The sequence below is a fragment of the Diplotaxodon limnothrissa genome, linkage group LG1, assembly GCF_057381915.1.
Source record: "Diplotaxodon limnothrissa isolate DT_005_m linkage group LG1, D_limnothrissa_male_GT1.1, whole genome shotgun sequence".
NCBI classification, from domain to species: domain Eukaryota; kingdom Metazoa; phylum Chordata; class Actinopteri; order Cichliformes; family Cichlidae; genus Diplotaxodon; species Diplotaxodon limnothrissa.
In genome coordinates, this window is record NC_140596.1 from 19,844,387 (window position 1) to 19,861,251 (window position 16,865).

A 16,865-nucleotide genomic window follows, 5' to 3' on the forward strand; every position below is an offset into this window, starting at 1 on the left:
TGGCAGCAGGATATCGTTTGCCAGGCGTCCGTTTGGGAACGTAAATTACATAAACAATGTTTCCTGCCAAAGTCACGAAACCGACCTTCAAGTGTTATCTCCCTCCTGCTCAGGTATGTACGGGCTCATGATCGATAATGGTACAGCATATTTTGGTTAGCGCAGTAATTGCCTGGGTTGATTAACACTTTGTTAACTTGCTGTTCTACGTGTTTGCGCATTGTCAGATAAGTAACACATGAATTGCACATTAAGCATCCATGCCAGCGGAGGTATCTTCTTTCTGCAGCACCATCGTACCATAAAATAGGGAAGCACTTCACCACATTGCTTTTGCTTTACGGTTATATATGTCAAGTGAAAAGTCACAAGGTGGCACAAGCAAAGGAAAAAAAAGCCCCCCACCCATTTCTCGTATAAATTCGAGAAATGAAACCTTTAACAAACATACAGCTAATGTGCCACCATTTTGAAAAAGAGAAATAATTACCCAGCGGTTGGGCGTCTCATGTTTTGCCTACAGGTGTATGCAGCTCTAGACAGAGGGTAAGTGTTTGCTTACAGTCGCTGGCGGAGCAAACCAAATAAAACCAGTGCTTGTGTGAGAAAGGCCAACACAAACATTGTACAAGGGTTTTAAAGTGTTTTGTATCTGTGTGACTTAAAAAAAAGTCGCTGTTTTCAAGTACATAATAAGGATGGCTGTGCTCTTTTGATTACCGAGCTGGTGATGATAGTGTTTTTGTGTATCTTGATTATTTAAAACTGGGCATTTCACATTTTGGGTGAGGCTAGAAGTGATGCACTTAACAATAAAACTTCAGCAGGATGGCAGTTCTTCATCAAGTTGTACTGAGTTGTTGTTGTTGTGGGGTGTGTGTTTTTTTTTGTTTGTTTGTTTGTTTTTTAAAGTAAGGTTTTGATCATTTAAAAAAAAAAAAACTTTTTTAATTTTGCTTTGTCAAGCATTTAAGCGCAGGGATCACCAAATGTTAGTTTTAAAATAAAACCATAACTGTGTATAATATGAGTATAAGCAGTAACATGTAGAAATTTTAGCCCAACGTGTAAAAGTAATTCCTGCAGCTGAAACTTAGTGTTTTAACCTCACATCCATTTACTCAATCTCAAAGAGTAGAGTTTTACTTTAAGCACACAGCCGTCCCGATACTAACAGACTGTCACAGCATCACAGGAAAGTTTTTAATAAGCATTTGCTGACAGCTGTACATGCTTGGTACCTAATTTTGTAAGCAGCAAAAATTAGGCAATGGTATTGTTACCTGGGGCATGTTGATGGTGTTTATGCAACAGTAATTTGCCAAAACAGCAACAGGATGTTCAGCTTGAATGCTAGGAGAGCACAGATTAATTTAAACTATGATTTGCGGGGTTCGGACATTGTAATAACACATTTGAACGGCAGGTTTTACTCTCTTACAGTGTAAAGATGCATAATTTTAATTGTTTATTAACTAATTAACTGTAGAGCTGGTAAATGACTAACTAAGATGTGGTGTATGTGTGTGTCTGCCTCCAGACTGATGTGAAGAATACAGTTGAAAAACCTCTTAAAAAGTTGGAGGCAAAGTTGCTTTCAGGTAAGTTTTTTTTTTTTCTGCATTAGAATAGTTGTCACTAAAATTTGTTTGATCACAGAGAAGTTAGTTTTCATGTTTACACGGTGTCTCATATTTTGCATTCATGAGTTGTGTGCTGTGTATAATCTGTGAATGAGCAGTTTTTCATTAACTAAAACGTTTTGTGCTTGGTTACAGAGGTTTACTGCTTTAAGCAGAGAGCAGGCAGAATTATCTAATAGTTATGCCTGATTATTTTTCTTAGTGACTTCAGAAATGTGAAATAGTTGGTCCAAAATGAATGAAAAATGAATGGTTTTGTTTCAATAGATGCAGATGAAAGAGACATTTTATCAAAAGCAGCTATTCTATTTCAGTTCACAGTACAAATTTGATACCTTGGGTGTCTGTGAGAACTGAGCATAAGGTTCATGAAATGGAGAACTAGAATGAATGTTTCTGCTTTTTATTTTTTGTTTTATTCTAGTAAACTATTTGCAACACAGGGTCGGTGGTGCATTTCCTTAGACGGCTATCTAGTGTCAAAGTCTCAATACTTGACTATTAAAGTTTGTACAATGCCCACCGCAGACTGACTTACTGGTAATGGCTCCAGGCAGTTTTTTTTTGCACATAGACTGTATATAAAAGACTGCCCCTCTTCTGGGTCTGAAAAGGGAAGGCGTTGTAGAAATGTCCTAAACTTGCAACCTGGTTGCTAGGAAACAAGATGACATACTACATGTGCAATGAAAGTTTTAATGAAGTCTTACTGTGCTTGTTCTTGTTTTTATCACAAGTGGGTCATTTTAGCCTTTTGGCACGTGGTTGATAGGCGATACGATTGTATCATAACATCTAGTCAACTGCACTGCAGCAGGTGCTCTGGCAGAAATTCCTCTTCATAACTATTTATAAACGTCACCCGAATGGTGTTTTGTCCTATGTCAACATTTTTTTGTTAACAGGAAACAACAGCCTTTAAACTTAGAAGCTAAAGTGGATTCAGCTTAGGAATCTCAACCGTTCAAGATGTGCCTACTGATGCAAATATTATCATTACAATGGCAGACTGTAGTTGTATCATTAACTGAAACAGCAGGAAAGCCTTTAGTTTAGTAGTTTCAGTATTATCTGGGAGCTTGTGAGCCTTGTGGAAATGGCTTGTCATGCTCTTTGTATAATATACTGTAAACTGAGCCTAATTTTGGTTGCAAGTTTTACTGTTTTGTTTTTTTTAATGAAGTTCTTCAGAGCTACTGTTTTTCATTTTCAGTCATGTGACATGTAAAATTGTAGTTTAATAAAGTGTAGGCTAATTTAGGTCACAAGTAAGATGACAGATTTAACTAACCTGATGTACTAGTTAGGAGGTAAGTGTGGTATTGCCTGAAGGCTGTTGGTTATTTCCCTTTTTGAATTGTGAGCAAGACAGACTAACAGGTTACATGATTAGCTTCCCTATTTTTAACTGTGCAGTCTCAGTTGACTCCTCTGAGGCAGGGCTTTGAATTCGCCTCTAAAGAACTCCACCCTCTGTAACAGTTCTCATCTTTTTAAAATTTGCAGACCAACCTTTTATAGCCGGATTCACGTGAAGGTACAAAGTCTGCATTGCTCATGTAAATGGTGTATGAAAAACGCTGACCCATTTAGATATGGGAGAACTGAGGGTTACCGTCTCACTTGTTTTTTGCAGACATTTAGGTGGAGAGAATTGGCTTTTAGCGCCAGCTTTTTAAATTGTTTAGTGTTTGCTTTAGAAGCACATCCTTTTGCAGTCATACATGAGAAACGTGATCAGATATGCAAGAGTGATCTCAGTATCTTGTTGGCTCAACTAATGTACTTTCTAAGGAAAGTACCCCAATGCTTGCTGTGTTTTTTGTTTTTTTTTAATCATCGTTTGTAAAAACGTAAAGAAAATTGAAACGATGGAGACATCCTTTTGAGTATGAAGACATTTGCCCCTCCAAAATCCAGCGGTGGAGGGCCTGAGTTAACTCGAGTTCCATCAGTCATTGGGTCTAACCCTGATCTAAAACGTTAGTTTCTCATAAAGCATAATAATGTTAAGTATTTCTTTCTTGTACTCTTCCTTCCAGTATTATGAAGTACAATTAACCTTGTTAGACTGGGTGGACTTGCTTTTTAAATCTGATGTGACATCATTGTTAAAGCATGCAAAGACTTGTAAAAACGCAGATACTTTATTAAAGTCTTTACTTAGTAAGAAGTTAATAGCATTATTATAGCATTACTGCTGTCTACTTATTAGTTTGCGGTAAAGTTTGTGGGATTATTTTTAATTGATGTGTATCAGCATGCATTGGTGTACTTTGCAAGCTGTGACTATTTTCCTTCTGCACTGTCAGCAAAACCCAGATCTGAGCTACTGCTTCACCATCCATCTTAACATATCAAGTAGCAGTAGATGGGGAAAGTAGCTGCAAGAAATTGTAATGATTTTTATTTACACAAGAGCTATCATGCACGCACAGGCAAAAGAAAATGCACTCTCTGGATATTGTTTATAATTTACAATATATCACATGAGTACGGCTGTGAATAGAGTTTTCAGGTACTCGTCTTGATTAAAGTCCATGTTTTTATGACTCACCTGTGTCTGCGTATACTTCAAAGTCAGCATTGTTTGACTTGTGATATGATTGTTTCATTTTCCCTCTTCTCTAATTTATCTAGGTCAGCTTAAGTATTCAGGCTTCTTTGCTTTCCTTTGTCCTCCTCTGATGGCCATTCATAATTTAACTTAAAGGTTGTGTGGAAATTTTTTTGCAGTGTTAATCTTTCCCAGTATAAGAAGCATAGAAAATGATTGTGTAATTAAAATTTTAAGCAAGGTCTGCATGTATAATTATAAGTTCAAGAGATGGTATATGCAATTATGGAGTATGCATTTTGTCCAGAAAAGTATTCTGTCAGAATTTACTGTTTATGAATGTATGTAAATATAAAGCATAAATAAAACAGTTTGATGCTGTATTGCAACATGATACCTTTCTAAATTGATGTCAGTATAGTGGAAATACACAAGCTGTTTTTTGGACTTCCTTTGAGTTTCCAATTTTTGTTTTCTACTTGTTTCTTTGAATTGCAGCAATAACCTTTGGATTTACACTGGTCTTTTTGCTCATTTATTTGTCACTAGGTGAGATAGTAGTTAATGAGGTGAACTTTGTGAGGAAATGTATCAGCACTGAAAACAACCAAGAAGGCCTTTGGGGGAAGCTGATATGTACCAACTTTAAGGTGTCCTTCATTCCTCAGGACACTTCACCAAAGCAGGTATTTGAGTGGATTTCTTAGTAGCAGTTAAGCTATTTAGAGGAAAAATAGTGTGAAAATTCATTTTTGAGGTTCTTAAGAGTACCTAATGTTCGTTTGTCTTTTGTTTGTTTGTTTTTTAAGGGGGGGGGCAAATTTCAATTATATATTTAGATGTGATATATGTTAGTATCGCCAGCACCATGCTGCAGAATAGATTGAATACTGTTACTTTACAGCCTTCTTTCAAAGAGGAAGGAAAACTCGTGTACTTTCCTGCTCTACATTGTCAGTGATATCGCACAAGAAGTGAGAGAACAGACGTCATTTCCACCTATGTGGCAGATTGGCGACTTGATAAGAAAATGGAACTGGATCATTGCTTAGTCTGGGAAAGTTAACTCAATATATCAAACAGCCTTTTAAGACCGTTTTCAGTTAGTTTTGGGGGCTAATACATTTTCTGCAACACATCAAACCTACTTTTTTGTTTTTCTCCTTTCACTACAGAAGTCCACGTTGTCCCACCTGCTGCTCGGAGAGCATGACATCCCCCTGACCTGTCTGGAGCAAGTAGTAACAGGTATCTCATTACAATTCCAAATTTTAGGGAAAGAATTTTAAGGAAAAGCTTTGATATTCTTTTTTTTCTTTTCTTTTTTTTTTTCATTTCTTAATGTTTGTGAGGAAAATATTCTTGGAATTCCTTGAGCCCAAATGAAATGTCTTGAAATCCCATTAGAGCACAGAATGTGAAATTTATTAATGATGTTAGGCCATCATTTTGTGCATTTGGCAACTGTGTGGTCACAAACACAGAAGCTTTGCCCACTCATTGTATAGGAGCACCTAGTGTCATTCCCTTTTTCCTGGTCAGTGATCTGATAGCAAATGATCTCATGGCTAATGCAGTGTTTAGCAACAATGCTACCCAGCTTAGGATTAGCTTTGTTTATATATCTCACTGCAGTCCATTGCTGACACTGTGAGGGTGTCTGTCCAGAACAAGGTTTATTGTGTTATGAGGGTTTGTTTTACCCAGCTTGTTTTTGAGCTGTATGACCTCGGCATCTAAGGACACTATCACTGTGGGACAAGAGCAAATATAAGGGCATCGGGAATAAAATAAGACCTTAATGCTGGTTCACTTATAAAATCAAATACTGGTATAAAATTAACTGCAGACATGCACTGTGATAGATGTGACAAAATGCTGTCAGCAGCACCGATGGTACAACAACACAGCGTCCCAGCACTACCCACAGGGCAGCCAAATAAAAATATCTGAATAAAATACAAATCTGAGCAGTTAAAAAGAAAGAGATGCATATATTTAATGAAATCTGGTCTTTTGTCATTATTTAATCTGAATATTGTGTCAAATCATTGTGATTTGCTCGACCCTGTTCCTCTTGTCATTATGCCATCAGTGTCATCATGCGGCAATATAAAGTAGTGACTTTAATAAGTTAGGTTGCTGAGGAAAGTAGTTCAAACGGCTTACATGGTGCTGTTGTATTATAGGAGAATGAGTACTATTAGAATCCAACTAAAGTTAGCATGCCCAGCTAATCAGGCTAAATTGTTTTAACCATGTTTGTTAGGTTCTTCATAAGAATCTAGTGAAATAAGCACAGTAGAACTCCATAACAATTAATTAAATCAAAGAGGCAGCAACAGAGACAGGAGAGAATGGGGCCAAAGTTTACCAAGTATCAAGTGGTGTCCTTCATTAGCAGTACACTCCACAGAATAGTAAATTTTTGGAAATTCAGTCATCAAAAATTTGTTTTCTTTTTAAGTTTTGTGTTTATTCCTTTCAGTGAATGATACAAAGGGAAAGAAGAAAGTATTGGGCTCCAACCAGAAGCTGAAGTTCAACCCCACTGAGCTCATACTGTACTGCAAAGACTTGCGCATGATACGGTTCTGTTTTGAAGAAGCTGGACCTGAAAGTGCCAGAAAGGTCAGTGAAACAGAAACATCTGCATGCTTTGAGTCAGAATGCCCATTTAAGCTGTTTAGGAGACTTTACTGGGTACATAATGCTAGTTTAGACCCCACACTGACATGTGACCCAAAAGTTTGATATAGTGGATTGAGGTCTGGGGACTACGTGGGCCTTTTGTCTGCAGAAAGGGCATGTTTTATTGTGGGTACATCGTGGTCAACATTAGGACTTGGCTAGGATGTGGCATCTAAATGAAGCTTGGTTGATGCTGTGGGGCCTGAATGGTGTCAAGAGAAATGTCTCCCTCATCATTACACCCCTACCCTCAACTGGGATTGTTCATACAATGCAGGGTTGAATCACACATATTAAAAAAAAAAAAAATAATAATAATTCTGATTGTACTATCTGTCACAGAGACTCATTGGATTGTACCAGGTTTTGTTTGAAAGGATTTTAGACCCCCCCCCCCCCCCCCCAGTATTATTTTCATGAAGAGTGATGGACATGGGGATCTTGGGAATTTTGGCAATTGTAACATGGTTAAACATTTAAAGAGTTAATAAGCATTTGAACAGGGTACCTAATGAGACACTCTTAGTATTTATTTTCTCAGAGCAAACAGGAAATTGTGGGTGGATATTTGAAGTGCTAATAAATTATATACAGTAACCAAACAGGATATTGAAACTACTATTAAACTATGATAATACTGAACAACTGTGCATCATATCAGTGATATGTTGGTAGTGACGGTAGCAGCATTAAGAAAATGAGCAATGGCTACCTCATTTCCCACATTCACCATTTTCACCAAAGTTTACTGCAAGTAAAACTTTGACTTGTCACATTAATGTAGGTGTCAGATTTAAACAGTTGTTCTTTAATCATAGCCTTTAATCTTTAATCATAGTTCTTTAATCATTCTTTAATCAAGCCTATAAATGTATGCCTTGTATCTGAATAACTATTTAGAAATAACCTTTTGGTTTTCTAGTCTTCGATTTAAACGTTGGTTATTGTTGACCAAACGTTTTCTTTCCCATACTGACTACATACCCACATTGAGTTTCAAGTTATGACCACATCCTCTGTGACAGCAATATTTATATTAGACCAGGTTTTCTGTGTTTCTTTGTCAGCCTCCGTTAGAATAGGAACTTCTCAATTAGCATATTTGCTGAAGGTACAATACGAAAGGACCCTGAGAACAATACTCAGTCAAAGCAGAGGAAGCAGAATTTGATCCTGATTGTAGGAACGACTGGCAGTGTAACTCTGACTCATCTCCTGCACAGAGAACAGATGGTTCATTATTGATGCCCAGCTCATTTAGTAGAGCTACAGTTTGGTAGGCACCAAGTAGGCCCAGAAGCACAGTTGTGGAAATATACATGTTCTGTTTAAGGTTGATTATGTATAGAGCACTAAAATTAAAAATGTCTCCCCTCCTGCACTCCTTGTGAGCTTATTTATGGACACCATGTATGTAATTACAGCGTAAAACAGGACTCGGTTCTTTTTCTGACATATGGAATTATGCCAGCCTATAATGGCCCATTTTGCCATAGGAAATTACAGAGTGTGGAGCAGCCTTTGTATCCGCACACACACACACACGAGGACAGACGCACGCACTTGTTCTGTGCCCTCTAGTATCATTCACAGCTTTAGCTCTGAATGACTTGCTTTGTATGACTAAAGTTGAGCCTCACAGAGATTCAGCTCTGAACTCAGAGCACTAGAATGTGTGTTAGACATTTTCTACCCCAGGGTTGACTGCTTGTGTTGCTATTATTTAAAAAAACATGCCTCTGAGTTAATGTTAGCACTTGGATAAACCTGGACTGGGAAGTTATGATGAAACCTAATCTGCCTTGACAATATTTATTATACCTCTCACTTCTACTTCTTTTGTACTGCATATCCCATAGTACTTAGTAGTTCTCTTTTTTAATTATAGGTTTGCCTGGCTATTGCCCACTACTCTCATCCAGCTGATCTTCAACTGCTGTTTGGCTTTGAGTATCAAGGACGGCGATACCATGAATCTAAAGGTAACGCCTGTGGATTGCTATAGTTCTTTCACTGTTTGTAAAAGACCTGCCATATTATTTGAAAGTGATAAATGTTTTAATTCCATGTATAAATAAGTGTATATGTTTTTTGTTTTGTTTTTCTCTCAGAGGAACGAGTCAATGGTTCCACCCCGAGAGGATTACAGACCCCCATTTTTGACCGTTCCTCTGATTGGGATCGGGAAATCAAGAGAACGAATGCTTCAGAGTGGAGAGTGTGCTCCATCAACCAGAGTTATACTGTCTCATCAAGGTTTTTATTTCATGCATTCAGTCCTACTTGTTACAAACTTCTTTTAAAATCATTTTTTTGATGACATGTGACATAATGTGCCTTTTCCACACTATATTGAGGTACCTGACAAGAAAAACAAAAACTAACATGTCAGTCTGGTTTTGACAAAACAGTCTATTCATCTCAGTTCAGCAGCATTATCGCCAGAGATGGTTTCAAAGCATAGACAGTATATGGTCGTAGCCAGAGTGATATTGCCCTTTAGTAAGCCTGGAGAAGAGCGTCTTCACTGTTGTCATCTTGGTAGTTTTGTAATAGGACATGACGACAAAGGAGTGGCTCTGACTTGCACTGGCTAAAAACTTAGTTTACATGTCCTGAGACTGGAAAATCCTCCCTTTTGACTCTGTGATTTTTCAAAATGAACTTCATGTTTTATTCAGTATAACTGGAGACTAGCCATTGAGTTGTCAAGAAAGTTTTCAAGATCACAGAGGAAGGGAGCCAAATTCTGTTTTCAGTCAACTATTATAAAATCTAGTCTTTTAACCAAAGGAGTCGCCCCCTGGTGTTCATTACAGAGGATCAATTATTCACCAAGACAAACACACAACATGGGCCTGAAATAATCCAAAGCGATAGCAAAACAGTTCCAGTCCTTACAAGCTTTCACATTTATACTATACTACTTGAGAAATTTAATAGACCACCTGTCATAAAACCAAGAAAAATAATTTATTTAAAAGTAAGAATGACATTGTTGTTTATTTGGCAATTGACAGACTGAAGTCCCATTTTTATACCCAGATTTAAGCCAGCACGCTGGACTTCTCTGCAGAGTCATCAAGTGTAATATTCAACCACTAAAACTAATTTTTCTTTTCAGAAATATGGGTAAATAATTGTAATTTGTCATCTAAAAAGTGCTTCACCTTTTTCTGCTTCTTTATAAAACTGTAAATGACATAATTCAAGTATATAACAATAATTGTAGTTTAACATTAAAAATGTGATTTTAATAAAAGGGCTTGCACATATCGGTTGATTAGAAACATAAACAAATATTTTGAGATGTTGTTTTTTTCCAATACTATTAATTTAGGGCATCTGTGCCATATACCTTTATTAGATGGTGGTCTAATAAATTTGTTAACCACTTATACCTTTTATTATTATTTTTTTTTTCACTCTGTTTTGGGTTAGTGTCTTAGTTGTTATTTACTTAATCCGCTTTAAATGAAGTCTTGTGTTTGTTTCATGTGTTAACACCAGTCTCTCTCTCTCTCTCTCTTTTTTTTTTTTCTTTTTTCTTTTCTAGTCTTCCAGAGCACATTGTAGTCCCGTCATCTCTGACAGATCAAGATCTGATGCAGTATGCATCATCATTCACTGATCGTCGCATCCCTGTGAGCATCTACACTCTAACAGAGCGCACGTTTATCGGAAGTCTCCAATAAACGTTATGCTTCCAAATATAATTTCCATTTAGGTCATTATTTAACCTGCAGTGTTTTTTTTCAGACAAAGCGCAGGCCCACCAATGGAGTTATCCCACTTATTGTTTAATTTAACTGATCAGAGCCTCACTATTACTTTGTTGCTGATCAGTGACTGTTTAATTAATGTCTGTTTTTTGCAGATGTGGTGCTGGAGTCACTCCAATGGGAGTGCTCTTGTCCGGATGGCCAGCTTAACTGATCCATTACAGCTAAAGAAGACTGAGCAGAAGTAAGACTATTCAGATTCAGAACCTAAATTGAAAATGATTTTTTTTTTTTTTTTTTTTTAATAACTCTAGCAGATTTTCAGCTCTCAGTCCATTAAGAAAGTGCTACTTTAGGAGAAGGAAATACAAGTCTGAACATTCAGTTTCTGCTCAGGTTTTTGATATTTAAATTGTTTACATTAGTCAAGTGTGCATCTTGTCATCACTGTCTGTGGTGTTGTGTTGTAGAATCTTTGCCGCTATCACAAAAAGCCACCCACAGCGCAATGAACCGTTTAGATCGGATCTGGACAAGAGTCTGCCTTCTATCCTGGACATCCAGAGCGCATTTGTTAAACTGAGGCAGATATGTATCCTAGGTGAGCTCCACTGCAGCTTATACAGTGGGGCAAAAAAGTATTTAGTCAGCCACCGATTGTGCAAGTTCCCCCACCTAAAATGATGACAGAGGTCAGTAATTTGCACCAGAGGTACACTTCAACTGTGAGAGACAGAATGTGAAAAAAAAATCCATGAATCCACATGGTAGGATTTGTAAAGAATTTATTCGTAAATCAGGGTGGAAAATAAGTATTTGGTCACCTCAAACAAGGAAAATCTCCGGCTCTCACAGACCTGTAACGTCTTCTGTAAGAAGCTTTTCTGTCCCCCACTCGTTACCTGTATGAATGGCACCTGTTTGAACTCATCATCTGTGTAAAAGACACCTGTCCACAGCCTCAAACAGTCAGACTCCAAACTCCGCCATGGCCAAGACCAAAGAGCTTTCGAAGGACACCAGGAAAAGTATTGTAGACCTGCACCAGACTGGGAAGAGTGAATCTACAATAGGCAAGCAGCTTGGTGTGAACAAATCAACTGTGGGAGCAATCATCAGAAAATGAAAGACATACAAGACCACTGATAATCTCCCTCGATCTGGGGCTCCACGCAAGATCTCATCCCGTGGGGTCAAAATGATCATGAGAACGGTGAGCAAAGATCCCAGAACCACACGGGGGGACCTGGTGAATGACCTGCAGAGAGCTGGGACCAAAGTAACAAAGGTCGCCATCAGTAACACACTACAACGGCAGGGAATCAAATCCCGCAGTGCCAGACGTGTTCCGCTGCTGAAGCCAGTGCATGTCCAGGCCCGTCTGAAGTTTGCCAGAGAGCACATGGATGATACAGCAGAGGATTGGGAGAATGTCATGTGGTCAGATGAAACCAAAGTAGAACTTTTTGGTATAAACTCAACTCGTCGTGTTTGGAGGAAGAAGAATACTGAGTTGCATCCCAAGAACACCATACCTACTGTAAAGCATGGGGGTGGAAACATCATGCTATGGGGCTGTTTTTCTGCCAAGGGGACAGGACGACTGATCCGTGTTAAGGACAGAATGAATGGGGCCATGTATCGTGAGATTTTGAGCCAAAACCTCCTTCCATCAGTGAGAACTTTGAAGATGAAACGAGGCTGGGTCTTCCAACATGACAATGATCCAAAACACACCGCCCGGGCAACAAAGGAGTGGCTCTGTAAGAAGCATTTGAAAGTCCTGGAGTGGCCTAGCCAGTCTCCAGACCTCAACCCCATAGAAAATCTGTGGCGGGAGTTGAAAGTCCGTGTTGCTCGGCGACAGCCCCAAAACATCACTGCTCTCGAGAAGATCTGCATGGAGGAATGGGCCAAAATACCAGCTACTGTGTGTGCAAACCTGGTAAAGACCTATAGTAAACGTTTGACCTCTGTTATTGCCAACAAAGGTTATGTTACAAAGTATTGAGTTGTATTTTTGTTATTGACCAAATACTTATTTTCCACCCTGATTTACCAATAAATTCTTTACAAATCCTACCATGTGGATTCATGGATTTTTTTTTTTCACATTCTGTCTCTCACAGTTGAAGTGTACCTCTGGTGCAAATTACTGACCTCTGTCATCATTTTAGGTGGGGGAACTTGCACAATCGGTGGCTGACTAAATACTTTTTTGCCCCACTGTAAAAGCAGTGTAATTCAATGCTCTGCTGAAAAAATGCAGGAGACTTAATGGCATTGGCGTGTACAGTTTTATACATATAAACGTACTAATGTTTTTTATTGTGCAGATCCGTTTGAGGAGTCTGAGGAGAGGTGGCTTTCAACCATTGAAAACTCTCGATGGCTTGAATATGTCAGGTATGTAAACAAGCTGACAGTGCATGACTGTGCATTGTAAACTCAAGAGGGTCATATAAAATTTTAAAGGGACAAATTTAAAGTGCGCCATAAGGCTGCATGTTTGTAGAGTCACAGTTAAATCTAGAATATAGGATTAAAAGGTGCTTTTTAAAATGATTTCTTTACACTTTCATGTTTGCACAGGATTATTTAGATGCAGAAAAGACTAAAGGTATGATAACGGTTGACAATAAATATCAATGCAGTTAACATGTTTGTTTCTTTTGTGACCAAAGGGCCTTTTTAAAACACTCTGCTGAGATGGTCTATCACTTAGAGGGAGGGAATTCCTCTGTCATTCTTCAAGGTAAACTCTTTTTGAGCCTTATTTTGTAGCCTTCACTCCTGCATGTGGAGTTATGTTTTTCGATCATTTATTATATTACAGCTAAGTTTTTCTTAAAATGTACAATAATATGCATTTAATGTATCAGTGCCACATAAGAGTCTGTGACTTATTACTCCTTTGTTCTGCACCTGCACAGAAGAGGAAGACCGAGACCTAAACTGTGTAGTATCCGCATTGATGCAGCTCATGTTGGACCCTCGCTATCGCAGCCTCATTGGCTTTCAGAGTTTGGTGCAGAAGGAGTGGGTGATGGCTGGCCATCGCTTCTTGGACAGATGCAACCACTTGAAGAAAAATGACAAAGAGGAGGTACTTGATTAATGTAATTTAAATTAATCCAACTATTCAAGAGATGTGACTTGACACCCCTGCTTCCTGCATCTGTTTTTTTTTTTTTTTTTTTGTTTGTTTGTTTTATGGGTAAAGTCCCCACTGTTCCTGTTGTTCCTGGACTGCGTGTGGCAGATTATGAACCAGTACCCAGCAGCATTTGAGTTCACAGAGACCTATCTGACAGTACTGAGTGACAGCATGTGGATCCCACTGTTCAGTACTTTCCTGTTCAGTTCATCCAAGCAGCGTGCCCAGCACTTGATGGTGAGGGATAGATTAATGTTTATGTATGCACTTGATCTGGATAAATGTAATCATCAGTGGAAATGCCATAATGAGCAGTAAATGCAACTGTGTGTATGTTTGTGAGAGAGGTCTGTCTGTGGAAAAAATAAATAAATGAAGAGGAATAATGAATTGGAAATGAATAGAAAAGAAGGAAAGCATAACTTGAGGATGTGTCACTGAATGCTTCAGACTGTAATTTCCTTCTGTGCGTGCCAGATAATTGACAGGAAAGAGTACAACAAAAAGAGAGGATAACATTTAACTTGTGGTCAAGACAAAAGCAAGTTGTGGACCTTTCTTTTCTTTTTTCTCCTTCTTACTTTCATGTATTGAAACTGTTCCGCTTTGGAAGCTGCTTTTTATAGAGTATAGTAGTTCTTATTACGTACAGAGTCACAGGGTAACATTGTCTTTACTCTGCAGGACTTTGCCAAGCACAAAGCCATCCCTCAAGGAGAAGACCAGGTTGTGTATTTCCCTCCAGTTTGGGAGTGGTCACAGCAGTTCTCAACTAAAGATCAAACCCTCTTTAACAACCCCATGTATGTAGGCAAAGGAGCTGCCTGTGTTCAGAACGGTGAAGTGAAAACCTTCAAACGCAAGGTACGCAAAGCACTGAGGTTCACCAGTTTTCAGGATTCGAATTAGCACATTTACATGTGCATGCTCTCTCTCTCTCTCTCTCTCTCTCTCTCTCTCTCTTTATTTTTATTTTTTTTAAACTGTCGTTTTTAAAGTGGCAATTTTCTGACAGTCAGATTGTAATTACAGAATTCCTGTCATTTGAAGGGAAAGTTTCACAGAACTCAAAGAATGCAAATACAGTAGTCTCTCTTCCACTTATCTCTTATTTATAGAAGTCAAAGGACATGTAGGTAAATTTGTATCGAGTCACCTTTGTCCTCTGAAATATCTGTAGTAAATGTACAGAAGGTGGATTATTAAACAGAAAATATACATTTTAAATTGTCATTTTTAGAGTCTTTGCAGTACAGCCTGTCACAGAGAGAGTCAAAATAGTCTAATTCTCAGTGTTTCCTCTTTTTGTAGCAGAAAGCCTACAGTTCCACATTACGAGGGACGCCCACAAATCTGCGTAATGGGGTAAAGGGTGGGGAGGAGTCCCTGACCCGACGAAGCTCTCTAGCTAACGAGTTGAAGTCTGAGCTGACACCAGTGAAAGACTTAAGTCCATCTGAGCGCTTCTTCAAGGACTGGTTCTCTCGACCCGCTGACCTGCAGGGCCTGCTGATTCCCTTGCTCATGCCCTCTCATATGGCTTTTTGGAAGCTCTTCTTTCTCCGTTGGGTTCCTGAAGCCTGCATCTCCAAAGGAGGCCCAGTCACCACCTACCACAAGCTCTCCCAGCTGGTTGATGAAATTGAGATACTGCAGAGCCAACTCAGGCAATATAAGGGAACCAGTCCAGGCAACACACCACTCACCAGCTCAGGTGGAAACCCTACAGACCAACGGAGGATGTATTTTCAAGCCAGTTCTCCTGATGACCCCTCTACACCTCCAGAATGCCTTACATCTTCCTTTCCTTTCACCCCAACGGGCAACCTTTCCCGCCGCACTGTCCAAGGGACTCCCATTAGCAAATTTCTGAATGGTGCAAGGATCTGGCTCTCAACAGAGACTCTTGCTAATGACACCGTCTGAGGACGTAGGACTCACTTTTTTGAGCCTAGTACAGGTTTTTCTAACAACTAATCATCTTATTTTCTCTTACCTCTTTCTTAAATACCAAGAACTAAACTTAGAATTAGAAATATATGCCATTTTGGACTTATACTGAATTATTTATAAGCTAGAACTTGCGCCATTGATGCTGCATCCAAATCTGAGGTAATTTCTAGAGTAATGTCTGTAGCACTGAAAAATACAGTTGAGGAATTCAGTCTTGTAAGCACATCATTATTGGCCTTACCATGAGCTCTTGTATGACTGTGAAAGATCATAACTTTTAAGATGGATGTATTTTTATTTTTTGTCATCCATCTACTTAAAGAGTGCTTTTTAATACACCTTTTCTGACATTTACCTCTGATTTACTGTATGTTTTAAAGCAATAATGGAATGAGGTATATTTGTGATAGTGCTATGAGTTAAATTGTTATTTCTTTGAATTCTTATTGGTCAATAAGACGTCTCACTGAAATGGAGTAATGTTATATGAACTTTAAAGAAAAATTGCCCATTTAGTGTTGCAGCAGCAATGATGCTTTTCACTGAACACTGACTTCCAAGTAGTCAAGTTGCTTGTGCCTTCATGGAGATTTAATTGAAGATTATTTTTTTTAATTTATATTTCAGAAAGAGGAACAGAAAATAATACTGCTAACATGTATTATGCGTCAAAAAAAGATCTGCCTTGGTTGAATGTAATGGTTTTTTTGTTTTGTTTTTCCTCTTGCACAAACTTACTGCTGTTTGCTACAAGTGCCCATATTTTAAGGGTTGTTTTTGTTTTCGGGTTTTTGCGATTGGTAGCAAATGGTGTGATTTCAGGGTCTAACTGTAGATTAACTCTATTTTTTTTTTTTTTTGAAGCAGCAATAAGGACCTGTATTTTTAGTCTGCGGGGAAATGGAGCTGTGAGGACTTCAATCTGTGGTAGATATTTCCTCTTTTCTTACGAAGCAGCTTTATTAAACTTAGAGGCCTTCTGGTAAGGCACCAAGGAGAAATTCTTCAGAATAATAGTAGCTGAATGGTAATTTTTTTTTTCTTTCTTCAAAGTAAAGGGATGGACAGATGCTATGACTCAATCCAGTCCCTAGTTTGGTAAATGATGAATCAGATATCAGGCACGGAGTCCAAGCATTCAG

At 38.4% G+C, this 16,865-nt stretch overlaps 1 protein-coding gene across 2 annotated transcripts; it reads left to right on the plus strand.

Annotated features, from left to right (window-relative positions):
* mtmr10 (myotubularin related protein 10) lies at positions 1 to 16,056 on the plus strand. Of its 2 annotated transcripts, none has more exons than XM_085375749.1 (16): positions 1 to 113; positions 1,541 to 1,601; positions 4,750 to 4,886; positions 5,376 to 5,448; positions 6,689 to 6,831; positions 8,780 to 8,873; positions 9,003 to 9,147; positions 10,448 to 10,535; positions 10,769 to 10,857; positions 11,084 to 11,214; positions 12,950 to 13,019; positions 13,298 to 13,368; positions 13,547 to 13,719; positions 13,837 to 14,007; positions 14,455 to 14,634; positions 15,082 to 16,056. In XM_085375749.1, the coding sequence occupies exons 1-16, from the start codon at positions 57 to 59 to the stop codon at positions 15,694 to 15,696; spliced, it is 2,298 nt and encodes a 765-aa protein (XP_085231875.1). In that variant the 5' UTR covers positions 1 to 56; the 3' UTR covers positions 15,697 to 16,056. The 2 variants fall into 2 exon arrangements, with proteins under 2 accessions (XP_085231875.1, XP_085231954.1); XM_085375828.1 differs by having other exon boundaries at positions 15,085 to 16,056.
* Positions 16,057 to 16,865: the final 809 nt, after the last annotated feature.

Excerpts from the sequence above, each read along its gene's own strand:
- mtmr10 (XM_085375749.1), top strand. The coding sequence starts at position 57 with ATGTTTCCTGCCAAAGTCACGAAACCGACCTTCAAGTGTTATCTCCCT. Across the intron at positions 8,874-9,002 it reads GCGATACCATGAATCTAAAG|AGGAACGAGTCAATGGTTCC; the intron begins GTAACGCCTGTG and ends TTTTTCTCTCAG. Across the intron at positions 9,148-10,447 it reads AGTTATACTGTCTCATCAAG|TCTTCCAGAGCACATTGTAG; the intron begins GTTTTTATTTCA and ends TTTCTTTTCTAG.